Below are 27,547 nucleotides of genomic sequence, written 5' to 3'. Positions count from 1 at the left end.
CAACATTGTTGTGGAATGACGTCACGGCCGTAAGATGAAGGCGCAGAGGCGGCCATGACTACGGGCTCCGTAATTATTTAATCCAAATAAAATACTCGCGGAAAACTTCCATGGCACGAGCCACAAGTCAGATCGTGAGTATCGCGGTTGTCTTGCCAGTACTGATTCGAAGCCGGCGGTCGGCACGTGCTGTGTGGTGGCCGTTAGACGGCGTTTTACTGGGAAAGGCCGCTCCGCTTCCAGCGCGGCGGCTCCGGGTCTGCGAGTCTACAACACTCGCAACAACGTCCCGGAATACAGCGGCTAGCCAGCTAGCTCGTTTTTAGCAAGCTTTCGGTGGCGTGTTTTTCAACGTTACTGGGGCTGAATAGTCTTTTAACTTACGGCACGATGTATTTCAGTCTTATATTTGTGATATATTGAGCTTTCTAACTGAATGAACACCGAACATTTCAGTTTTTGACGTTATCTCAAACTGAGATAGTGGCTAGCTCGCTAATTGCGGCAAAACAAAATGCTCCGTTTGGTAGTTAACTAGCTAACCTAGCTAGCCAGCTAAACTTGTTAAATTTATTATTTAGCTACTGTGGTGGAAGTTAACCAACCGGTCACCTAGCTAAAGTCAGACCACCACTCTTCTACTGTTTCACTCTGTGTATGAAACTTATGAGTCGCTGTTTAGTCTTTTTTTCCTTTTATATGCTAATTTAATGGGGATTTTCCGGACTGTAACCGCACTATCCTTGTTATCCTTTCGTGTACAACTATGGTTATGTGTCCGTGGTTCATTTCGCTTTAGCGTGTCCGTTTATTTCACTGTTATCCCGCCAGCTTCACTGACACAGCTAGGTTAACACACAAACAGACTAATCTAGCTTCTTAGCTTCAGGGCTAGCGCAGCGTTAGCATCAGTTCTGGCCTTTTCAGCTTGTGTCTTGTCTTGCGTTGGCAAACATTTGATTCCTTCTTTTGAATTCTGGACAAGGCTAAAAGGAAGGCGAACGATTCCTCCTCTCCACATAGCTTGCTAGGTCTCTGGTGCGAATCGAAGCCAGCTAGCTGCTTAGCTAGCTTTACTGCTCGGTCTTAGGGAGTTAATGAGGCCTGGCTAAGTGAGGTCGAGTTGATTGGACTTTTGACTTGAAGTGCAAATCATGTCGTGTTAACTACCGGGCTGCGGATCCCAGCGTCGGCGCAGCAGCCGACGTCATATGTCTGAGTGCCAGGTCATTTCCATCATATACTAGCATTTTTTACATGTGACTAGCATAAAATTATGACTAGCATGACAATTTTTAGGCCGGGCTGCCGGCCGACCTTTTAAGGAATGCTTGAGGAAATTGTAGTGAATCCTTACGCCCCACCCCATAAAGTGTGATGCCTGGGAACGCTACATCAGACATAGTCAAAATACGGTTGTTAAATTTGTCTATCCAGAACTTGTGCTGTAAGAAAGCCCTTTGATTTACTTTATTTTTTGCGTATTGGTCGATGTTACTGTGACTCCATGTCATGTCAGTCGTGTTCATTTGAGGTGCCCTCAAAGGTGCATTTGGTTTTCTTTAACATTTAGGGCATTTATCTGTTGTTGCAGAAGTATTTATGGCGTGCTATCACATAAAATTCACTTCCCTGAAGTGTCTCTGAAAATTCTCAGAAATGATTGTTTTATGATACATGTAATGAGCCGGTTTTGGTCCCTTGGGAAAGGATTGGCGTGATGTGCACTTCAAGTACATGAAAACCTGCGTGTTTTGAGAAGGTCAAGGCACCATACATGCTCATATATGCTCCAAGAATTGCATCAGAGTAGGGCTACAAAAACAAGTATTTTGATAGTTGATTATTTATGTGAATGGATAAAGTAATAATTGATTAATCAGCTTAAATGTGAAGAGATGTAAGAATTAAATGTTAGGCAATGTACAGACAAACTAAGGTACTGTTCACCACAAGCTAAATTACCACCATGCTTTGTTTAAGCCTGCACATTATATTGAGCTACAGTAAGTAATAAGTAATAGCTTAAAATAAGTGATATAGTAATAATAATAATGATGATGGCATCATTTAACTAGCAAACTTTTTAACACGCTAGTTCATTAGACAAGCTATGTGTGAATAGGTTTCCAGGATGAGCGGATGGCATTTTTTCCACTTAAAAACCCGTTGTAAGTAGTAAGCTAGATAACTAATAGTTCTGGTCAACAGAAACTGATACAGCTTAGAATATTCCAGTGACTGACTTTAGTAATGTAACATGATGAGTTTTTGTAACAGTTAATGTAACGTGATTTTTGTAACAGTAGCTCATTCTCAGAAATCATTTACAGTGCGAACTGCGTGTTCTCAGGGAGTTTGGTTTGTCAGAAAACCAGCCTAGAGGCAAAACTGCAGTCACCTACTGCTGCTTCAGAATCGACAGCAGCCTGTTTTCTTTTCAGGTGGTCGAAGGTAACATTGTGCTTCGATGTAAAGCTAAGTCAGGCTTGCACAAGTTGTATGTCACATTTATCATTCAGTTTAAGGAAATGTTCCCAGACTTTTTCTTTTTTAACTTAGCTATAATTGTACTTTTCTTTTGCTGTCTACTTCCATAGGTATGGCATTGTAAGTGAATTGCTGCCCTCTTCAGGTTATGTTGTTAATTCACTTTAGGTTGAGCGTCACTTTGAAAATAGATAAACGAAAAATCAGTAGCAGAAATACTTGAGGGATTTTTATTTATTTATTTATTTATTATTTTTTTTAAATTGTTTGATAATTATTTCAGCCCTTGGTCAAACCGATGTATGTGAAAATGTCCATGAAATGCAAAAGTATTATGGTCTCAAAGACGTAAAGTTCATATCCTGTACCAAAGTACTATCCAGTGTGTTGTAGTCTAAAGCTTGTTAAGGAAAGAACGCTAGTAAAACAAGACAGAACAGTAATGATAACTTATATAGCATTTCATACGTATAAATCGCAGCTCAGCGTCAGGCTTATATGAAATCTACATATATAATCACATGATTATCACAATTGGGCTGAATGCTTTCATTTAAATTGATCTCAACTAATTTTTTAGTCACATGTTGACGCTGCAGCTAACAGAATGTGAATTGTATATGTTTTTATCAGTTGGGTTGACAAATTCTTATAAATAAAAGGAAAAAACATTTTCAAGAAACGTCAAGGGTCTTACGGAAACCATACTAGTTCCAATTTCTGACTGGTGCTGCAAAATGACTGTTTGCTGAATTATGACTTTTTGACATGCCTCTTGGCCAATCAGAATTGTCCAAATGCTACTTCCTTCTTCAAGTGAATGAAAAATAGCGACAGAATTCCTCAAAATGGTGGTGGATGTAAATCAGTCTGAATTATTAGACTAAGAAATGGTGGAAATATGTTACTGAGGAATATGCCTTAGTCTGGCTATCCTGATCATATGAAGGGTGGTGGTGCTTTTATTACATTCCCGAAGCTGAAAAAGTTTTGGCATTAATGTATGTGGAAGACCTTACTTACAGCTCAGTGTCACTTTTAGACAGCTTAATCCTTGCTCTAAGGTGAGCTAAACTTTATCCGTGTTACTTTGTTTTCTGTAAATTGATTTAAAATCATTTTATGACTAATGATAAATAATGTTGCAGAAAAAATCAGGATCTGATAACTAACTTTTTAGCTTTTCTTAATTTACCATTAGCTGACTGTTAGCTTGATAAATTAGATTAAACATTTCTGATACTATTATCCTATATGTGACACGCAAAACTCAGGTTTCAAAACCCTGACTCAGATCAGAGGAATGAATTCATTTTGCCTGAAAGGGGAGAATGATTTGGTGCGAGCATTACTGTTTAAAAGTCGTGTGTTGGGTGTGTACGCAGTATGGTTTTCCCATCTTTTGTCACTGTTTTCCGTCAAATCCCACGGGAAAAGGCTGCATGATGCACAGAACGTGGCTACTCTTTACAGGCATCACAATACCATACAATACAATGACAAAGCACACCGTATGTATAAATGGCATTTTTAGTCCATGACTAAATTTATTATAAAAACTACAGTAATTATGAATGAATGAATAAATAAACAAATATGATTGGGGAAAATGCTAATGACGTTTTTTTGTATTAATGCCTTCCTAAAATTTCTAAGGCACGTTTTTAAAAGGAGCAGATTACAGAGAGGCAGAGAACTGAACTTTCTGCCATTTTTTCCACGGAGGCAGTAGGTAGTATTCAGGAGGGAGACTGTGGCTGTAAAACTATCAATGAACAACAAAAGTGTTCACTGGCTCACAACAGCCTACCTCGCTTTCATGTCTGAAAGTTAAATTACCTCGAATACAGAGCTAACGAGGATCATACGGGCCTCAAAAACAATTAGTACAGGATATTGTGCTGCATTTCTTCTGAGCGTGCGATATTTAGAAGGGACTGGTGTGAAACACACATTTTTTTTCTCCAATGCAGCTTTTATACAAATAAAACTAACAAACTTAACTCAGACTACTAGAGCACATTTTTAGTGTGCACTGGATGCTGTAGAAATTTACGTTCTCAGCCTTGAATGCAGTATCTGTTTCATCCATTCGTTAACGTGTCATGTACATGTAAATTCATAAATATCATGTTCATCTATTGAGCATTTGAGGTTGTGATTACTAGCTAGCTAACATGCTCTCAGTTGCATGTGTGTGTATATATATATATATATATATATATATATATAATGTATATGTGTGTATATATATATATATATATATAATGTATATGTATGTATGTGTATATATGTGTGTGTGTGTGTGTGTGTACACTGAATGTGTAGGTATGTATATAATGTATATGTAGTATTTCAGTTAGTAAGTGGAATAAATTAATGGAGTTTACACAGTAGCACAAAATAATAACAAATTAACAATAACCATTAAAAAAATTGCTTTCAGGTATTTAAGTCAGTTGAATTACATGTCTCAAACTTTTCTTATCTATGGCAGAATATTCATATATTTCAGACAGTATTTAGTAGAATTTGAGCATTGAGCAGACTTATGCTGTTGTGTGTACTCCATTATAAAAAATAAAACCCGCCCAACAATGGAAAACTCTTTTAAGTTGTCTTCTAGGGCTAAATCTGCCCTTATAACGTGGCTGATCCTCGAAATGTCTATTTTTATGCCTACTACTCAGTTCAAGAACTCAAAAGATAATAAAGATTCAAGTCTGCAAATTCTGATTCATGTTTACAAATGACCTCAATTAAACCCTAAGCAAACTCTTTGTCCCATTTTCACATCCTGCAGGCAGGATTATGTGCATTCTTGTGCCTAGTATAAATCTGTTTTAAGTTGGTGGTTGATTTACATGATTTTGTGATTGTAGCACTAAAATCTAGCCACTACCTCACAAATGATACATATATACAATAATGAGTTTGAAATTAACATGGTACTATTAAAAATATTTGGTTAAAAAGAAATCTAGTTTTTGTGGCACATGTACATACTTGATTGCAGTTAAAATTTTCTTGGATACCTTAAAGTAGGATTGTACTGGGAAATATAATTGGGTGTAGGGAGAGAACACAAAGATGGTACTGAAGGAAATATAAGGAAAATAATATAGTTTTATTTGTCAGTTTATGGAGCAAAACAGTCCAGATGTTTTTTTTTTTTTGTTAACAGTAAAGAATCACAGTGATGACCAACACAACAGGAAAGAAAGTTCCTCCTCCCAAAATTGCTCAAGCTGCTGTATGTCAGCTTAGCCTGTTTGGAGAATGGTGTTGGACAGTGTTTGTGAAGTAGCTGCAGTTGGGTGTAGATGAGGATTGTAATAGTTCCACTAAAAGCTCCAATCAGGATGTTTAAGATTTGTTGATACACAAACTGTGCATTATCTCCTATAACAGTCTGGTGGTATTTGTACTTTTAGCCAGGAAGTTATCTAATGGCTTTTATAGCCAGTTACTTTTTTGACTAACTGTGAAAAATGTAATTTAAAAAAATGAAGGGCACAAGAAACCTGAATTTGAAGCATCATCATCTGAAAATATTAAATTGCTTTTGCAAACTTGACTGTTACATAATAGCAGGTGATATGGGCAAAGATTTGCATCACAGGATAAACGAAACAACATATAGATAAACCTATATCAACTTTCTAACGCTGTCCCTGTGGGCCTGACAGAAACATTGCAGATTGTTGTTTCATGTCTGAATTTCTACAGGGCTGAAATTTACATCCTTTGAATATTCCATTCGACCCTAAATGGAGCAGCAGTTTCATTCTGGCTGCTGTACAGGTGTTTAGATGTAACTGCTGCACTATTTAAGTAATCTAAAGTAATTTGTTTCATATGTGTGTCCCATATACTCATGCCTCAGACATTCCTTCAGATGTAACACAGTAGACAGCGAGAGGTAATTGAGAGTCTGCTGTTTTAATTTTTCCTAAGGAAGGAATAATTTTGACCGGTATTCCACTCCTATTGTTACATTTATTTCTCAATTGAAATTGTTGCTAATTGTTGTTAATTATTTATTAAAGTCATTAAATAGTTAATAAGCTAAAAACTAAAATACTTCTTAATCATTTTGTTTTTCAGCTCCTCACATTTCCTGTTTCTCTGTGTTAGCAGACAATCATTTATCATATTCTGTTTCAACTCAAAGGCTAAGGTTTCTGCGTTAAACATTACTATGTTTAATATGACATGAACAACATTCACTTTTTAATCTAAAATTTATTTATGTAATCTTTTATATATGTTGAAAAATGGGGACTATGGTAGATCCCTATGGGACATCTGTGCTTATTTCTTCTATCAGCTTTGTTCATCAAATTGTTTGATGCACAACTTTATAAACCCAGATGACAGTAAAATCATCACTAAAATCAAAGGCAGTGCCACCTTTGGCTAATCATACAACCTAACAGATAAATTAGTGGTTCTCAAACCAGTCCTCAGGATCCTCCACACAGTGCACAGGTAGGAATATAGCAAAAACGTGGACCATCTCAGGGGGGCCCTGAGGACAGGTTTGAGAACCACTGACCTATATCATGTTGTCTTAAGCCAGGCATACACTACGATTTTAGAAATCGTGTTCTTTGGTGACAACTCGCACTGTGCATTCGAATCACCCCTCGTGTTCGGCCAAAGCCTGCGATTCATGTGCTCATACTGTATGAAAACACTCGTTCCGACTGACATGACAGGGGTGCTCACACTGCACGTGATACGCAGTCCCTACAGTCAGCTCTGTCTACAATAAAGCTGTTTCAATCAACATGCTGCGCCTCCGATATCCTAATCAAAACACTGGCTGTATCAGATGGCTCCCTGCTCCCTACATAGTGCACCACATACTAAAATAGTTGTTCCTGCACCCATAAAGTGCATTATATGTCTAATAAATTGCCTTCTGAGATTCAGTCATGTGTGCACAGTTCCATAATGGACAAACAGTATTTTGGTGCAGACGCCAGATTCAGCCATTGACAAACTGCTACAACAGCTTTGCTAACTTTTGCCACATTGTGCACTGAAGCTGAAGAGCAGTCAGTCTACAGGCAGCTCTACGAAGACAAAAAAAAACACTATTTATTTATACCTCGCAATTCAACTCAGTCACACGGAGGAAAGTCGGCATATATGGACGTTGGTGCCAAAATGTGGACTTTTTTGCCTCCATGTAAGAGCGGTGGTTGTGATTGTGTTTGGGGTTTGAGTGTGACTTTGAGAAATCGGTTTGTGAGGCTGCTCACACTGGGAGACAAGTGACCAAAATTTCTGACGTCAGAAAACCATGTGATCTTCCGTGACCCAGTTGGAGTGCAGTGTTTGATTTTGTTACTCACACTCAAGTATTTTCTCTCTAATTGGCCAGAGCTTCTTCCTTGTTCTCCTGTAAAGGTTTTTTAAAGGCTCTTGATGAACACCGTCTTTAGACCTTTGTACTACAGTTACATTTGGCCCAGTGTTTTCACTAAGACCTGTTCTTGTTGACCAGTAACTTAATTTGGCAGTGAGATGGCTTTCATCATCTGTGTAATGTACCCAATAAATTCAAAGGGTTGTTCAGTGCCTTTGAAATGGCTTTGTACCATTTTTGCTTGTGTAAAATCAGATCCCTGACTTGCTGAGAATCCTCTTTTGTTTTCATTTTAAGTCTTTTCTCTTAAGAGTCTCTGATGTAGGAGTGTTTGGTGTTGACTGCTTTTTCAAAGCATGGTAATTGGGTGTCCTAACAACAAAAATGTTTCATCAAGGTAATTGATAGTCACAGCATGGATAAACTGCAGTCTGAACAAGAACGTGTCTCTCCGTGAACAAGTATTTGAGATGAGTTTGATTTTCCTACTAAGAGGACGTAGTAGAAGGGATCAAAAATGACATTCTTACCGTAAAGGTAAAATAACTGGCATGAACTCAGCTAAAAGCAAATAAAATTTAAATATCGCAGTCAATCATGAGTAACAAGTTCAATAATGTGGTCGGATTTAGCTCTAATGTTTTTCCATTAAACTTACTCTTAGGATTTGGCCATAAATGTGTATGTACTTTTAATTATAGCAAATGATCATTAATAGTATATGTAATGCTAAGTGCGCAGTCTTTTTCTCTGCCTCTATCTCAGTCAGATAAAAGTGAGTACAGTTTTAGTTGTATGAATGGGACCGTCAAAGTGAGATCTTGCCCTGTTGTCCTTGTTTTCATAACATACACACTTGCAAAGTAGGCTGGTTTACGGATGGATCTGAGTAACACAGATTCAGGCATATCTAAAATGTGTATTTCCCCAATGTATTTAAAGTAATTGATTTACAGATCGAAGTACAGGAGATATTTATGAATCTAATTTGCATTTGCATGCCGTGGTTAATGAGTGTTAGGCTTGTTGCACATACTACCTCTGTGTGGCATAAGCAGTGCGTAATGTCTTACTTTCCATTTCAGCACTCGTATTTAGAGGTTACAGCATTCACACAGCCTGCACTAGCGGCCTGGCAGTGCATCCCAGGCGGGACGCAGAAGCTGAGCGGCATTTATAAAATGAAACAGAAACTTAAGTGGGGGAAAAAAATTCTTAAAATACATGACCATCAGACTAAATACTAGGTAAACATTTTGTGCCGTAACCTAATTTCCCGGGAGGCCTACCAGGGTTAAAGACCTGCCCAATCAGAAAGCTGCTGAGGGAAATAAATATATCATACTCTTTTACAAACTACATTTATTGAGCATAGCAATCGATTTGGTTATATAACTTTTTGGAAAAAGGATGTTGGTAGAACTTGCTTGCTGTACCGTAGTATGTGTAGAACAGGCCTTAGGCATGACATGTGCCTGGAGCTTTTATGTTCAATATATATTTTGATTTATTATTAATAATTACAATAAATCTTTCTCCCAAGCAACATAGTTTAACAGTAGTTTTTAATAACTTAAATATTAATTTAAAGGGTTGTAACAAGACATTTTGCGTTTCATTATGATTTGATTGGATCTTGAATAATATATATTTTATCTTATTTGTTTAGGCTGTAGCTTTTGCATGATATTGTACAATAAATTTGGATGGACTTGGTCAAACCCCTCACTGTAGAGTCTTAGTTAGCACAATTTCGTTAGTGTAACTGGTAGAGATTACTTTTTAAATCACTGTAAATTGTGCTTTCCATGTTACTCAGTTAAACTGTGAGCTCCACGTCTCAGGTTGACCATGACTTTCAACATGATTTGTTGGAGTGATGTGGCAAATGCCATTCCTATAGAGGCTTAACAGTATTTTCATAATTCTTCATTCATCAAGTGTGGATTATTTATTCTGTTTTTCTGTCTTTCCCTTTTAGTATGATGTTGTACCCCTCCACTCCTCTGGTCTCTGCCCCTGTCCATCCATGGTAAGAGGTCAGCAGGAGACGCCTCGTCTTCACGGCAACAGCATGGAGGGCCAGGCCCCTCCCTCTCAGCCAGCTCAGCCACGCAAGAAGAGGCCCGAGGATTTTAAATTTGGCAAAATATTGGGAGAGGGCTCCTTCTCAACGGTACAGTATACATGCACAGGTGTACATCATGCAAAAATATTAGTATAGTGCTGTTTCTGTACAGTACAACAAAATAGGGGTTGGCAGTAGAGAAGGCGATATGGCAGAAATGTAATATCAGTTTTGATCGCTCTTGTGAAAACAGAATTTGATTTGAATACCCCTTCCTCATATGTGTTCATTATGTGTGTGAATACAAACATGCTGATTTTTTTCAGTGAAGCATGCCTGACCTTAAATGCTACATTATTTAGAGGGCATGAAGAAAAAATTAGCTTATTGGTTAATTGCAGTGTCACAAGAAACCTAACCTGCTATATAACAAACCTGCATAGCTGTCAAGTCTCACGTTTTAGTTAAGAACTGCTGGTGTACTGCAAGACTCACATCGTCTGCCTTTGCTGGTGGTTTATGACAGTCAAAGTAGATCTCCTGGGTTAAGAAGTTTATTTTACTGTGCATTGGGCACAGGGGCATCACAGGAACAGTCAATACTGGGCTCAGCTATGTATTTGTAGTGCACTGCCCAAAGCCAAGTGTGTTGATTTCACGCTCTGGCATTTAAGCAGGCTACCAAAATGGATGCTGAGCAAAAAAAACAGCAGCCAAATGGCCCTCTTATACAACAAAAAATCTCTCAGATGGAGTGTTTTGTTTGATGGCATAGAGAAGTTAAAACTAGGGGAGAATGCGGTAGCTGTACAGGCACGCTGTGAAGATGGCAGCGTCAGGGTTGTCAGTGAGGTGGAAAGCAGCCTGCACATTTGCGCAGCTAGTGATGGGCATTCCACCTCTTGTGAGTAAGATCATTTGGATCAGCTCACCAATAACAACTGATTCTTATCAGCTTCAAAACATGCTCTTTGTTCAGTAGCATTGACAGATTTTTTTTATTCCAAAATTAGCTATATTATACTATTTAATTAGCCATTGTCATTATAAGCAATATTATGTCATTGTCTACATTCTAAAAAGAGAAATGAGGCATTATATTATAAAGTACTATTTTAGTAAATGTGAAACTATCAAGATGTTACAGTAAGAACTGGCTGTCAGCAAACTTATAAGACTTGCTGGTACAAAGATATACCTATGCTTTTGTTAAATAGCTCTTAAAAACAGGAACATGGATGAAGTGAAAAACAGCAAGAAAAGAACATAATAAATATTTAATATAAACAGTTATATTTTAAAAATATAATACTATATCTTCCCAAGGCCATCTGAAGCTGAATTCCAACGCACAAATAATGACAGTAAACATCCCGTTTGTTAGCACACAAGTCACTTTAGTGTGCTTTAATTAGTAAAAAATAGGCTTTGGGCCCCAGGAGAACCTAACAAATACATGTTATCTTTAACAACTTTCAAACCAGAGGTAAAAAGTTTTAGAATTTGTCAATTTGTCCTATTTAAAGCTGCACTATGTAAAAATGCCGAAGAGCATGTTCGTCGAGCAGATACAGGTACTGAAAGAGTATTCAGAAAGGTCTCAGTCAAAACTTGGTGAAGGATGTGTCTTCCAAGGATGCAAGTCAGTGATTTACTGTTGCCAGTAAATCTACAGTACAGTGTTAATTTTGCATTTGACTCTTAAAAGTCAAGTTGGACTTTCTTTTTTGACTTTGTGTGTGTCATGTAAATACATAAAGACGTATGATGTGGTCTGAAAAACTCCAGCGAAATCCACCTTGATGCCTCTGACTTTTAAATTATTATTTCAGGTTTTACAGGATGACATGCAGCAGCTCACCATATTATAGACTGTTTTTTTCCTTACTCAGTAATGCTACTTCATTCAGTTTTAACAAAAAAAATAGCTTTTTTCAGCCAAATTGTTGTCTTTTTTGTTTGTTTTAGTGGAGAAAATTTCAGTGCATCTCTATATTTTAGCCAATCAAGTCCTGTATTCTACATCATTTTGTTGGAAATGACTTGACAATTAGCCTGCCTGATGAGCTTTTAAGGTTGAGTTTTCAATGGCAATAGTTGAAAATGAATTTTCAGAAAGAAGCAGATGAAGCAGACAAAGTGGTCTCTTCATTTGGACACAAGATTTAGAAAACATGGAATAACCAGCTGGGCTGAAAACAGGCGATTACATCTTCACAGAGAAGCATAGCTTATTACATAATATGTACACATATTTAATTATGTGCTCACTCAGAACATGAAACGTGGACAATTAAGTAAACGGACACAGCAGATCACCTGATTTCTGTGCTCTTACTCTAACACTCCTCCTTTAGTGCACTTACTTTGGAGAAGATGATTTGCTCTTCTGTCTTTTCCCTTTATCGGCTTTGAAACTATCACTGGATAACTTCCTTAAGTGAGTTGGCAGGGATGGTTAGATGGATGAGGGTGGAATTATGGATGTCTATGTAAAGGAATGAACAACTAATTTCATTTGTGTCTTTCTTTGTGCTAGGTTGTCCTCGCAAAAGAACATTCAACGGGGAAGGAATATGCAAGTAAGAAATTATTTACGACGTATTCATTTAAATAACAAAATTAAAAGAACTTACCAACATGAAATTTTTAATAGGTCACCAAAAGATCCCAGAACAGCTTCATGCATCATTTGGTGTTTCTGATGGTGGACGTAAAGAAGTACTAACCCAAGCTCAAGATTCCATTTGATTTTGAAAAGCCCCAAATATTACAGAATTTATAAGCAACATCCCAAAAAAGTGCTGTAATTTAAATGTGCGACAGTGCATAGCATAAGCCCCTCCCCTTTCCCTTTAATTATCCAAAACTAGAATGCACCCAGAAGCCTCATTGACAGTGCTTTCCAAAGGGGCATCTCAGCTATGATCTTGAACATTTATTTATTTTTTTGATTTTGTAGTACTCTAAGTAGTGATGTGGTGACAGCCATGGCTTTTGGTTTGAATACACGACAATCACTTGTCTTGCAAACGTTTTTACCTTAGTCTTTTGTCTAGTCAAAGTAGTCAAAAGGGACGACTGACCACCAGTCCAGCCCTAAACGTGATGGGATAGCATGCAAATACGCAGTGTGGCAATCATGAAAACATGTTTGCTTGCCATTCTTCAATACAACCTGTGTGTGTGTGTGTGTGTGTGTGTGTGTATTTGTGTAGTTAAGATCCTGGAGAAGCGCCATATAATGAAGGAGAACAAGGCGCAGTATGTGAAGAGAGAGAGAGATTTGATGTCAATCCTGGATCACCCTTTCTTCGTCAAACTGTACTTCACCTTCCAGGATGAGGAAAAGCTCTGTATCCTTGATGATCACCTACACACCATCACCAAGTAACTTGGTTAATTAACTGGGTTGCACCTCTAGGAAAATGATGAGTTATGCACTACAGAAATCTTCTGAAGAATGAGTAGAGAATGGATGGCCGGAGTCACAGACTTACCCTGTAAATAACTTAAGTTAAAAGTGCTTAATCATCAGTAACCAACAAACAACAGAATATGGGTGTACTTTTATTTCTAGTTCCTTAAGTATTAACCAGTTAAGTGTGAGGCATAAACTCTAAAGTACTATGTTATTATTTTAGCCAACATGATGGTGTTTCAAAACAGTCTAATAACAATAGAGTCTGATATAGTATCTAGATAGGTCTCATAGATCTGTTATTGAGAACTGACACTTATAAATTCTTCTGATGTACTTTCTTTCCTAAACATGCACCTTTCCAGTGATGTTTAGTGCAGGTATGTTTGTTCTTACCACCTTGTTACTCCACATAATTATCCAGTTATGGTATAGGTCAGTGTGTCCCTTGTCACTTTAATAGCTTGAATCTGTGTGTCATTTCAGTATAATTTAGTTAGATTGCCTTGGTAATTATCCCCATTTCATCCGAAGTAAATACACATTTATTAACAGTTTTATCCACATATTTAGTTAATATCTAGAACCTGTTGGACATTTCAGTGTAATTTAGGCTCATTTCTTCTTTTTACCCCTACCTCTTGTTTTCGAGTGTCACCCTAACCCCTTGGAACTGAGTTACAAGGGGTCGTGGTTGAAATCTTGCCCTGCGAAATGGGACAACCCTCAAATTAAATAAATAAATAAACAAAAAACATTGCACCATTAACAGTCTACTAGCGGTGCTCTGTAGGCAACCCGGTCCGTCTTCAGTGATAGCAGAGAGAGGAAAAGTTCAGCAACCTCACTGCTGGGTTTTAGTTACATTTAGGGCATCAAATGCCTTCAAAGAGGGGGTTTAAGACAATTATTTATTATCGCCCACCGCTAATTCTTTGGTGATACAAAGCTGAAGTCCGCTGTTCAGAATTTTCCCGTTCCACCTTAAATGGTGCAGCAGTTACATTCTGGCACTTCAGGCGTCAATAATGCTGGACTATTTAAGGTGGAACAGGAAAGTTAGCTAGCTAGCTACCATGACATTAGCATGCTATTAGCATGCTATTTTTTATGCTTGTTATGAAGAAAATGACCATAATACACTGAAACGGCATTAAACTAAGATAATACAATGGTTATTGTAATTTTTTGTAACAGAGAAAATACTCACATTTGTGGGTTTCTTTTGTTGCTCGCACAGCCATTTTGCCGTTTTTTCTTTTTTTTCCCTCATAATACTCCGTTTGGAGTGAGCCTCTGAAAAACCTCTGTTTGGAGGGCCATGTAGCCCTAACACTTCACCCTCCCCCTCTATCCCAACAAAAATCGGGACACCCTAACAGTAGATGTGAACGCGCAAAACAGAGGGCTAAGGGCTAAGTGGTAGGGGCAAGGGGTGAAATGGGATTGGGCCTCAGTCATGTCTTCCAAAATAATTACCTAGTACTTTGGATTTGGTACCTTACACTTACCAATTTAAGGCACTGTAAGCAGAGATTGACCAGCAATGCAATGCATACCTGCTGAATGCTGCCTGATCTGAATTGCCTCCTGCTTGTTAGGTTTATATTGTAGAGCTCTTCAATTTTATGACCAGCACAAGTGAGTGATACTTGTTAACAAAGTGAAGGAAATCTAGTATTTTTGTTTCTGAATACTGTCCAGTGTGTTTTTCTGAGCACAAAGTCAGATTTTGGTCTGAGCTATGCTAAGAACGGAGAGTTGTTAAAGTACATCCGCAAGATTGGCTCCTTTGACGAGACCTGCACGCGATTCTACTCAGCGGAGATTGTCTGTGCACTTGAATACCTGCATCTGAAAGGCATCATTCACAGGTCAGTAACCAAACGCTGTATGTGTTTAGATATGTGTAACACAAATGTATCAAAATGATCACGAACTTGGATCCAAACACAGGTCTCATGTTGAGCCAAATGGTCATCTCTTCTCATTGTATTCTCCCCAGTTAAAGCAATCGTTCACCAAAACATACAAGCAGATAATATTAACCGTAATGCAGCTAGCAAGTAAGGAAAGTCTGTGTTACTTAAAATGTTTTTGGGAATTCCAAACACTAAACATGTCTTGGCTGGTTATCTGTGTTTGGGATAAGGGGGAAATTGTGTAAATTTTAAGTTTTTCAGTGAATAATTCTTTAGAAGGCTATGCTGACACCTCAGGTAAAAGTGGCACAATATATTTGTCTGCAGATGGTACAGATTTATCTTTATATGGCTTTGTGAGCAGCGGAAAACACAGCGAATCTCACATTTTCCATAATGATTTGTATCACTTTTGTTGGTGGTATTTAAATTTAGTATGTTCGCTATGTGGTAAAGCCTGTCTGAACAGTCAGATCTAAATTCATCCCTTTCCGACATAATTTCGTGTTGGTGGCAATAGACCCCTTAAAGTCATCATATTGCCTTTTTTTTGTAATCAGAATGATTTGTGAAACCGAAGTTTTTGTTTTAGGATAAATCAAATTAACAGCTACTTAAAATTAGCTTTATTTCAAGAACATTTATAGGAGGATAAGGAGTTGAAGGAGCTACACAGATCGAATTTCTTGTTCCAGTATTTATGTGGTGTTTTTTGGCATTTAATTTGTTTACGTTGTTTGGCATTGTTCTTCACGGCGGTTTAACTTAAGAAACTGAGCTTCCCTTCTCCCATATTTGATTGACTTTCACAATTCCAACCATCACAAACATTCACCACTTTATTGACTCCTTCCTGCAAACTTTGCACAATATGGCCTCTTTGGTTCCTATTGTTTGTCCTTGAGTTTTAAGTGCAAGTTCACACAGCTGATTTTGGTGTCACACTAAAGGGGTCTATTAATCTTGAGAAAAAATGAAGGACAGCTGTACTTATTGTTGTAATTATTGATGAGTGTGCCGTGGGGAGCATTGTTCTTTTGCACATGCAGGTCAGTACAAGAGTGTGCACGTTAAGAAGATAGTGTGAAACAAACATCTGATCCACAGTAAGTCTGGATTGGGCCACTTTTACAAGCACTGTGAACATAGCCAAAGAGTCATTTGACAAGAAAGCCGGTGGAGTACTCTGTGTGTGTGTATATGTGTGTATATATATATATATATATATATATATATATATATATATATGTGTATGTATGTATATATATATATGTATGTATGTATGTATGTATGTATATATAAATAAATTTTTTTTTCTTTTCTTTCCCTCGACTGGTGCCACATTAGTCCTCCTTTGCAGTCACCTCTTTGTTTTGAACAGCCTTTGTCCACCTGGGGAATCCCCTCTTGAGAAGTGTGTTCAGAACAAAAGGGTAGACTCATAACTTTGAGGGGAAAAACAATGGTGATTCCATTCTAAGAAATAGTTCATCTAGACTGAAACTGTTGTGAAGTTTGCCTCCATTGCTCATGCAAATAATGCTTCACTCCCCCTCACGCACCCCCATTTTCTTTTCCTCAAATTTTTATTCTCTTCCACCTCCAGCCAACAAAGCTTTGGTTACATTTTCTGCTTTGATTATATAGTAGACTGACAGATTTAAAGTGCTCATTGTTACGGTTGTGCAAGTCTAGTAGCATTAGCTTCTTCTCTAGTCTTCTCTACAGTCTCTTGGGAGTGGCCCCATCCTGGGCGCAAAGGGCAGCAGTTACCACCTCCGGTCCTGAGGACCTGGCACTCGGCACAATATTATGTTTTTCCTAACACACCTAATTGCTCATGGAGGGCTTGGTAATCCATTTAAGAGTTCAGAGTCAGGCACAGCAGGGTGCTGGGAAACCGCTGGAGTTTTGAACTGATGTCTAAGAGTGTAACGTGGGTGTTAATCTGACATCCCTGACATTGATCATGCTGAATGAGCAAACCAGTTGAAGGTAGTTGAATCGAACTGAAGGGAATGTCTCATTTTCCGCAATAAACTTTAATGTGGTCATCCCACACTAATGGAATATGTTACATGCTACATGTTTTGCATACCTTGTAATTGTGTAATTCCCGTGGAGTTTTGGATAGATTTCTTTCCAAGTTGATGTATTAGCTTTAAGGGGAATTACATTGATTTTTCAAAATTTCAGGATAATTTCTTTATGTAACTGAGATGTAAAGAAACTCAGAGTGATTTGATGTAAAGTGGTTCATTGTAGAGAAACTTAATGACACTGATTTATATAGATAAAGTTTTAGATATAAAATAAAAGTAATAATTGTAATTTAGTTGCATTTAGTTGTGCAGAATTTTTTAAAAATTGGGGAATGCCCTTTTAAGTTAGTTAGGTTTTTTCTTTCTTGCCAACAAACTGAATGAAGATGACAATTTCTTTTTGTGTGTACATAAAAGAATGCTTTATATGCTAATTGATATTTGTTGTTCTGATACTTCACAACACGCTTCTGATTTGAGAAGCACTTTAGGGAAACTGCATGTGTGACATTTTAGGGGAAACCCTGATGTCTGCGTCGTGGTGGCCTAATCCTTCTGACATTTAGTTTGTTTTTGTATGTGCTTTTTTTGTGCAGAGATCTGAAGCCAGAGAACATTTTGCTCAGCGAGGAGATGCACATTCAAATCACAGACTTCGGCACAGCCAAACAGCTCCCCTCTGACAGCAGGCAGGGTAAGAAAAACTTGCTAACACAATGAAACAGTTGACATCTGACTGCAGATTAGTGCACACACAAGAATGAGTATTGTCATTTACTTTCAAGTTTTAAGTAAAATCTATTAGTATTACTCCAGTACATGTTTTCAACCACTGTTAGCAGTATTTAAAGGCCCATTCACATTGTTTACAGGTGAACTCAACAGGCTTAAAGCAATACTTCAGCAAAGGAGCTAAGTTACAGTTTTTCCGCTTGTATCCGAAATGTAGTCCATCATTCACAACATCATTTTGCACTGGAGCTACAAGGATAAAGTTGTTAACAAGTAATGGAAAAATAAACCCCTGAATTAGTATATGGTTTCTGGCGCTGTATGACATGCTGTTCCCTATAAAAATTTTTACGGTCAGATTACACGATGGCACAGCAAATGCTTACCTTTCAGAATGCCAGCTCTCTTCATGTGAGTTTTTACATATGCAACACTTTGCAAAACAAGATGGGATCTTGTTAGTGGTCAGATGTTTTAGTGATGCAGTTAGAATATGTTTTCAAAATAAATAATACAATAGGCCTAAGCCTTATAGTGATTAAGTCTGAATTTCAAAAATCAGTAATTTTATGGAACCAAATTACTTGCAATAATACAATGCTACAGAGTATCAAAAATTCTGTGCCAATTAGTACCAAATTTTAATACCTAAGCAATCAGTCTTATTAGCATCAGTGAGCCATGCTTCTTTCAAAACCGAGACTGTTGATAGGCTGGATCTGAATTACATTCCACATGCACGTCATTAACATCAGTGCTTGATTAGTCTGCAATCCATTGCCATCAGTAAATATACCTTCTTCCAGCACCTTCCACTCATTTCTGATTTAAGCCACACCCACTTTGAGTTTGTAGTTTAAAAAGAAATTCAGGAATACGTGTTACAGTCAAGGTATTGATATTGTTATCAGACAATGTGTGATGTGTTGCTGATTTGGCAGTATTTTGATCTATTTAAACAGTTTTGTATAGTTTGTATTCCCATATGAAGTTGTGAAGCTATTGTGTTGTTCTGTTATTCTGGTGTGTGACTTGATTAGACTTGAAAGTTATCATCATTATAATGTGTCTGAGCCTTTCATTTTTTTTTTTTTTTAACAAATGAGTTAAGTTTAGAGTTACACAGGGTACGGGGCACCATGACACTGTACATTGTGACAAGTTTGATCACATTTGCAATTTAAAAAATTCTATGCCGAGTTTATTATTAACGTACTTATGCATTCTGCTCTTTGCATTGAGGTTTGCTAAAACATCTTTTGTGAAAGAATACAGTTCCATCATTAGCGCTAGTTTCGGCTCATCTGATGGAGTAGTCTAGTGTTACTCTGAATCATTCTCTTCATCCGACGCGAAAACCTACTGCTGAAAGTTTTCTTTGTTTTGCTTATTACCAGGTTTTTCAGGATCATTTTTGAAGTCTCTGTTACAGTAACATGTTCATATTCAGATAATATTGTATATTAAGGTAAATGAGGGTTTCTAATACTTTCTTTCATCTTTATGCCTAATTCAATATTTGGGCTCACTGGCTTTGGACTACGATTCAGAATGAAATAAAAGACTTGGGCTAGCTCCTATGTGCAAACTGATGACCTTTTGACACCTCTGGTCAGCAGCACTGAGACTACGTCTTGTACAATTGGCTGAATATTCCTATTAGCAGCATTAGCACCGAGCTGATGACAGAGCATCAAACCCTAGAAGTTTTGAATAGGCCTGTAACTAGTAGATATTCAGATGGTGATATTTCTGTCCACAGCTCGAGCAAACTCGTTTGTTGGTACGGCTCAGTACGTCTCCCCAGAGTTACTGACTGAGAAATCTGCCTGTAAGAGGTAAAACGTGTTCATGTTTTTGCTGATTACAGTACGGCCTAGTTTATAAATGTACAGGTGACTGTGCTTTCATACAGATAAAGACAATAGTTCTTCTGACGATGTTTTTTTTTTTTTGGACAGTTCTGATCTTTGGGCGTTAGGCTGCATTATTTACCAGCTGGTTGCCGGATTACCACCATTCAGAGCAGGGTGCGTATGTTTCCTTAACGCTCCACCAGCAATCAGTGTAGTGAGTGTAATATATATATATATATATATATATATATATTATATATATATAAAACGTGGAGATGCTCTTTCTCTGTCTCTCTCCTTGTCTCTCCATCTACCACTCTCACAGAAATGAGTATCTAATATTCCAGAAGATTATTAAATTAGAGTACGAGTTTCCTGAGAAGTTCTTCCCCAAAGCCAAGAATCTAGTGGAACAACTTCTGGTGAGCATGTGCTTCTTTTATTTGTTTGCTTGCATGTTTGTTCTTTCATACCTTCTATGCCATTTGGTTTCACATCAGAACCAACCACACAGTAAGTTGAACCTCAGTAATTAGCTAAATGAGGCTATCAATAGATCAGACTAGCTAAAACCTATGCATGTTGCACCAAATACTTTACAAAGATATTGTGCATGAATTTAAAAGACCATGTGTTTTCAGATCTTGGTGGATATTTGTAGTATTTGAGAGAAAAATGAAACTCGTGATAGTATTTATGCTGTGCACCATTTGTTCTGAATCTTCAGTTTGTCAAAGAGCAGTTTAGCTTAGATGTTGACAGCATCGACTGTTTGTGAAGCTGTCCTTTCCAAGAAAGTGCTCATAAAGGATTATTGTACGTTCAGCATTTTTAAGGAATTCTCTCCATCGTCCTTAAATTACAGATAAATTCTTAAAATACTATGTAGATGGAAACGTCTGTGTATATGTGTGTGTACATACAATATTTCCTTCATAAAACAGTTATTCACACTTTGCAAGAGTTTCTAACTGTTATGTCTTAATGAAAATGGTGCAGTTATTGGATCCTTGCAAGCGGATTGGCTGTGAGGAGATGGGCGGATATGAGCCGCTGAAATCCCACCCTTTCTTTGAGTCAATAAGCTGGGATGACTTGCATCTGCAAACCCCGCCCAAGCTCACCCCCTACCTGCCTGCCATGTCCGAGGACGATGAGGACTGCTATGGGAACGTGAGTGTTCATGTGTACACATTTACATTCAGCACACCATTGCATAGAATACTGTGACTGTCTTTTATACCTCAACTGAACCTATGCTAACTCTGCTTAAATTCATATTGAAATTCTGCTTGAGTATGTGTTACATTGGTATTGTTTTCTCTATTTAGTATTCTGAAGCCTTGTCTTTTTTATTTATTTATTTATTTTTTTCATTGTTGTTGGCTTAAAATTCAAAATTGGGCATATGTTTTTCAAAAAACAATGAAGTTCCTCAGTTTCAACATTTGATACGTTGTCTTTGTAGTATTTTCCTTTTAAAATATGGTTTACATGATTGGCATATCATTGCATTCTATTTTTATTTACATTCTGCACAGCATCCCAACTTTTTTGGAAATGGGGTTATACATCTAGTTCAGCTGGTGTGAACTGAAACACTAATTAAAATGGAAGCATATCTGTTCTGTCAGATGAATGTCCGAAAACCGCTGCAAAAATAGTTTTTAATGGTGATTCTGAGAAAGAGAATTTGAGTACTAGTTCAGAAATATCAGAGTATTTAAAGCCTACAAAGCTCTTATTGGGCCAGCCCTTAAGTCCAGTTCTACCATCCAGTACAGCCCAAAGGAGTATTATTTTCCTTTTTGGAATGTTGGTTCCTTTGCGTTTCTTTTATGCTTTTCCATGATTTTTTTCCTGCCGCTTTTACTCTCAGCTTTCTTATAAGGAATCTATGCTTTTATATTAGTAAAAATCAGCACTTTTTATTATTATTTTTTTTTTTATATATTCTATCCGCAATGTCAGGGATTACAGGACTCATAGAATACTTTAAAATATGTACTGTACAAAAACAGCGAGTTAGTTAATGTTATTTGTTATGTAGTCATTAATTTGATTCTTTCTCTGTCCTCCTTACTCATACAGTATGATGACCTCTTAAGCCAGTTCAGCTGCATGCAAGTGGCCCAGCCTGGCCCCGCACCCTCAGTGGATGAGTCTTCGGAGAGCGTTCTTCCTGTATGTAACCCCGCCCCCAGCGTGGATCAGTTTATCCATATTCATGAGTTGGACAGTAACAGCATGGAGCTTGACCTGCAATTCAGCGAAGAGGAAAAGCGCCTCCTGCTGGACAAACAAAGTGCTGCAAACCCTTGGTGTGTACACAAGCACTATGGCATTGAAATTATTTGACTTGAAATTATGCACGCTTACACCGCACCTACATTTATAAAGTGTGCAATTTGGAAGGAACATACAGTCTCTTCAAGCGCTTGTATGTGGCTAAAATACTTTTAAGATGCCCCAAAAAATACAGCCCTTTTTTATTTCTGTATATGTTGTGAGGTACATTTTGTTTTACAGGCACCAGTTTGTCGAGAATAACCTCATCTATAAGATGGGCCCAGTTGACAAGCGTAAAGTAAGTTGCTGTGTGTTTTGATTACTTTATATGAATTCGTACACTCACTGGTCACTTAATTAGAAGCTGTTTTTTGAATTCATCTTGCTCGTGTACTGTGTACCGAGACTGTAATCTGTTCATGTACAGTTTATGTTAAACATCCTATAGTTCTGTATCAGTGGTTAGTTTCTCGCCACAGAACCGCTTTTGGCTGGATACTTTAGGGTGGTTATCTTCTCTAAACTTAGCAGTGACACTGACCTATGTGAAAACTTCAGCAAAACCGCTGTGTCTGATATACTCATACCAGCACTACACAGACTATCATACCACTAGCATGTCAGTTTTGTCAGAATTGTCTTTTCTTTATGGATGTGAAAGCTGGACAAAAAAGTGTGACAGGAGAAATATTGATGTCTTGTACTTGTTGTGGAATATCTTTGGCGGCTAAGTAAACAAACAGGTGGAACCTTGACTGAAGCTCCAAAGATTTTATTTTGGGAAGAATCAACTGGAAAGGACAACTGCACTTGGAACAGTTGAAGGCAAAAGAGGACAGACAGAGACAATCAGAGGAATCATTAAAAAAGCCATTAAGCATAAGGACCCAAACAGAAAACAGGATATTCTGGAGGAACATCATCTATATTATCACCAGGAGTCTGAATCGACTCGACTGCTATTAATAATAAAATAAAATAAACTGTCAGTGTTGCTGCTGTGTTGTGAATGATCTACCACCTTAATAATATCTTTATGAATGGGGTAGAGGGCAGCTGGCGAATTGTGCACTTACAACAGATGGGCTACTGTCTGTAAGTGTTCACATATGTAGTGGAGCTATAAGGTAGGTGGAGCTCAAGTAATCAGTGAGTGGAAGTGCAGAAAAGGAGATTTAAAAAAAAAAAGTTTTTATTTTAGTATGTGCAGTTTTTCATTTTGTGCATTTTTGCTGATGGATTTGTTTCACACCTGTATTTTTGTAGGGTCTGTTTGCACGGCGTAGGCAGCTGCTACTGACCGAAGGCCCTCATCTGTACTATGTGGACCCGGTGAATAAGGTTCTGAAGGGAGAGATCCCCTGGTCCCCAGAACTTCGACCCGAAGCCAAGAACTTCAAAACGTTCTTTGTCCACACAGTAAGTACACGTGTCACTCAACACATACTGACCTGTCACAGATGCCAGATAGTTTGCAAGATTCTGACCTACCTACCTTCCTTACTTACTGTTGCTATGTCCATCCAACTTTCAGCTCAGACCACCTGCTAGCACTCATAGCACTTGTGCTAGCATACTAAAAAGTTCAGTAGCTCAATAGGAAAATATAGAAGCTCAAAGAAAAGTACTTTTCAAGGCATTGTATTATTCACATATAAACTAGCTTTGCGAGGTTAGTCATAAATGTTTAAGAACTGACAGTAAATATGAATGTATCCCAATTTAAAGTAAACATGGATCAAACCATGTTGGTATTAGTCAAACCAGAGAAATTTAGCAGCTTGACATTAGAGCGACAGGTTTTCATGTCAGTTAGGAGTAGTGGCGTAATGATTCATTCATTTTCACAATGCATTGTTTAGATTTCCTCCTGATGCAGCATTGATCATAATAGGAGGAAAAAAATTGTTTGCATTGGTCAAAAATTTGATTGGATTTTAAATGCTACGAAGCACAATTTATTAACAAAACAAACTTGTTTAAACAAATATATGTGATCTTATCCAACTTTAGCCTATTGTGGATTCCACAGAATGGTGATACATATAGAAAGGAGTGAAGTTTGCAAAAGCTGTTGAACCATCAAGTCCAATCAAAGTTTAGTGTTTAAGCTTAGTGTTCAATTTAATTTACAAAAAAATACTTACGAATTGAATTGGAAACCATTCATTCATGAATTGAATCAATTCACTGTCAGCTCAAAGATTGAGATGAACTAATGCTACAGCTAGTTGGTATAACATTATATACTGAAGAGAAGACATCGTCTTGTTCACAAGCACATTTAGCAACTTTAATGAAAAAATACAAATGATTGCATGCATGTAAGTACATTAGTATTTATCTTGAATGCGCTTGAACCTATTTTATTTATTCATTTATTTTTTAAATAGCAAATGTGACCACTATAGAATCCACTATACAGCGCTTGATGGAGGAAGTAGTGCTGAGAGGACAGTTGTGGTCATCTGTCAGTCGTGTTAATCATTATTTTGCAGGCTGTCAGTTTGTGTCAGGCATGTTTTTAATTAGACTTTCAGAGGAATTTGTAATCATGGCACTTTTGAAATTCTCCCTTGCAGCCAAACCGGACCTACTATCTGATGGACCCGAGTGGCAATGCTGACAAATGGTGTAAGAAGATCCAAGAAGTGTGGAGGAAGATCTACCACAAACACCAGAGCCCCAGCCTATAGGAGCTCTCCCCTACGGCCACATCCCCAGCAGCCCTTTGACCAATCACAGAACATGCACACCCCTTGTACAGTCAGCTCTCTCTCTCTTTTTCTCTCTTTCTCTCTCTTTCTCTCTCTCGCTCTCATGCTCTTTCTCATGCTCTCGCTCCCCCCGACCTTGCTCTTCACCTGAATTTCAGTGTAAGGGGTGTGTCCCCTCTGTTTGATTGGTCTGAATCTAGAGTTAAGGCGGGTCCTTTGCCCTCATTGGCCGCAGTAGCTGGTCTAGCTGATTCTGAATGGAGGATGTGGTGTTGAATTTCTGTGGTGGGGAGGTCCTGCTCCTTGAGTCGTTTGTGTTCCAAATCAAAACTCTGAACATACAGGAAAGAAACTCCATCCCAATCATCACCACACCACAGCAATCACTGCAGAACTATGGGTAATGTAGTTCTAGAGGGTAATGCATCACCCCAGGCCCTGAGCCAATTGCGCAACTTTGCGATTTTCAGTTCTTTTTTTTTTTTCCTCTCAAATCGTCTGCAATGGGATAATGACTGTACGTATGTTTCTGAGTGGAGACATGACCAGGTGTGTGCTGGATGTCTGAGATAGACTGGAGTGTGCGTGCGCGTGTGGTTCCTTCTCTCACTTGGCCGTTTTTAACAGGAAGGAGATGGGCGCATGTGTGTACGTGTGTTTCTGCGTGCGTGCGTGCGTGTGTGTCTCCTCTTCCTGGTTGGTAACTGATGACTGTGATGTATAGTTGATGTAATATTGAACTTGGAGGTGAGTAGAGCGAGGTGACTCTTGGATCCGGGTTTTGTATTTTTATTCTTGTATAAGGTTATTGGGGCTACTCTGTTCAGGCCCAGCTACTTCTGTGTTATTTAAATTCTAATATATGAAAATCATATTTGGATTGAAGTCATGTTCGAGGGCCTTGCTGTGTATGTTTTGAAATGTAAAGCCTTTGAATGTGAAGAATTATTGTAAACTATGATATTTTACAGCTTTTTTTTCTTACTATATCATATACATTTTCTATTTGCGCAGTGATTGACTCATATTCTGATAATTTAAAGCCTTTGCATTCACGGACCCCGCCCACACTTGTGCACATGTGCGTGTGAGAGCAAGTGCGTGCGAATGTGAGTGAGTGAGCATGTGTGTGTGGGGGGTCTGTCTTTGTGTGGGCGCTGTGTGTATTTTTCCCTGTCTAGCTCAAGAGCTTGACAACACCTAGAACTGAAATAAAGCATGTAGGGGTTTAGGCCGACAGAAACCACGCCTCCTGTCCTTTTTCAACCAATCACATGCTTATTGTACTAAATAAGAACTTAGAAGCTATAGTAACTTATAGGGGTGTCATGATATGCAGGTTAATATTCCTTTTTTGTGACAGGGAGGGTCGTGAGACGATATGCACGTCAAAATCATTCATTTAAATTTTATGCTATAAAATGCATGATGCCTGGAATGGTTTCTGTAGTTCTGTTTAACACAGTCCAGTATATTCCCAAAAATTATAACCGTTAACCCAAAAAAAAACCTCCACTGAGCAGCTCTCGGAACTGGATAGCCTGCCTTGGATGGTTGATTAGCCAAGCTGTCTGAAATGTAGAGGTTTCTCATTTGAGCACGATTTTGATGGACATAGTAGACTGAAAGGTGACTATGTATAGACAAAGGCTCTGACAGAGGATCATGCTAATACCACAATTATGCTAACTCATTTGTGAAGGCATCACTCAAATGTGTCAGACACATGAGCAAGGAGAAAATGCAAAAAAAAAGAAAAAGATCTTTCCACTTTAAATGGAGCAGTAGTTACATGTGACTGCTGCCCCATTTAAGATGGAAAGGAAAATTTCAAGAATCTGGTGAATAGGAAGCCAACTTCAGCCTCGTGCAGAAAACGAGTCTCAGTAGCTGCTTCTCCCCATAGGATTCAAGTAGCCGCTAAGTGCTGATTCTGAATAAACGAAACAAATAATTAGCTCAGTAGGGATGTTAATAGCCACCGTTTTGCTCCTCTGTTCGGTTGTAGAGTCCACCTCTATTGCGTTACGGGTTCTGCAGTTTGCTGCGAGTGACTGAGCCACGTAAGAAAATCCCCTCTTACTCATTTCAGCCAGAAGGTAAAAGCCTCCCTTTATATAGAAACATAAGGTCAGATTATAAATAAATATAATGCTCAGTTTATTAAATATTGGGATGTAGCCTTATTGTTTTTTTGTTTACGTTTATATAGACATTTCACTTTTGTATACAATCTTTATTTTATATGTTCTAAGGAAATGACTTGTGCCAGTTATCCCTTCAACAAGTAACACAAAAATGACCCATTTAAAAAACGTTTAGGGAATTACCCAAAATAAAATAAATACAAAAATAATGGATATCATTTATTTTGTATTTATGGCATCTTGAAGCAAAAACGACAATATGTATCGTATCGTGATATTTGGTTATTGTTACACTCCTATGCTGATAGACCTTCTACCTATTTAAATATCGGTTTTGACAACCTCATCCAGTCCCTTATTTCCTCTTGGGGGTTATTCTCAGTGCTGTCTTAAAAGATGTTCCATTACTTTGTAAGCTCAAGTAAAGATGAACCCTCAGTGGCTCGACTGATTGAGTGAACCCAACCCTTCTTCAGCAGCAGAACT

The 27,547-nt window shown here is 37.9% G+C and overlaps 1 protein-coding gene across 1 annotated transcript; it reads left to right on the top strand.

The window, feature by feature from the left end:
- Positions 1-16: 16 nt before the first annotated feature.
- On the top strand, positions 17-26,157 carry pdpk1b (3-phosphoinositide dependent protein kinase 1b). Its single transcript, XM_036591337.1, has 14 exons — positions 17-134; positions 9,849-10,043; positions 12,475-12,517; positions 13,154-13,291; positions 15,086-15,230; positions 17,917-18,014; positions 19,815-19,890; positions 20,014-20,082; positions 20,234-20,330; positions 20,908-21,081; positions 22,000-22,229; positions 22,438-22,495; positions 23,464-23,616; positions 24,780-26,157. Exons 1-14 carry the CDS (start codon positions 111-113, stop codon positions 24,891-24,893), a joined length of 1,614 nt encoding a protein of 537 aa, XP_036447230.1. The 5' UTR covers positions 17-110; the 3' UTR covers positions 24,894-26,157.
- Positions 26,158-27,547: the final 1,390 nt, after the last annotated feature.

The sequence above is a fragment of the Colossoma macropomum genome, unplaced genomic scaffold (genome assembly GCF_904425465.1).
Source record: "Colossoma macropomum unplaced genomic scaffold, Colossoma_macropomum, whole genome shotgun sequence".
Lineage (NCBI taxonomy): Eukaryota > Metazoa > Chordata > Actinopteri > Characiformes > Serrasalmidae > Colossoma > Colossoma macropomum.
This window is presented reverse-complemented; position numbering and strand designations above follow the sequence as displayed.

Bases quoted from the DNA above. Each gene is read 5' to 3' on its own strand.
- pdpk1b (XM_036591337.1), top strand. From the start codon at position 111: ATGGCACGAGCCACAAGTCAGATC. The intron at 20,331-20,907 runs GTGAGCATGTGC...AAAATGGTGCAG, and splicing joins ATCTAGTGGAACAACTTCTG to TTATTGGATCCTTGCAAGCG. The intron at 21,082-21,999 runs GTGAGTGTTCAT...TTACTCATACAG, and splicing joins ATGAGGACTGCTATGGGAAC to TATGATGACCTCTTAAGCCA.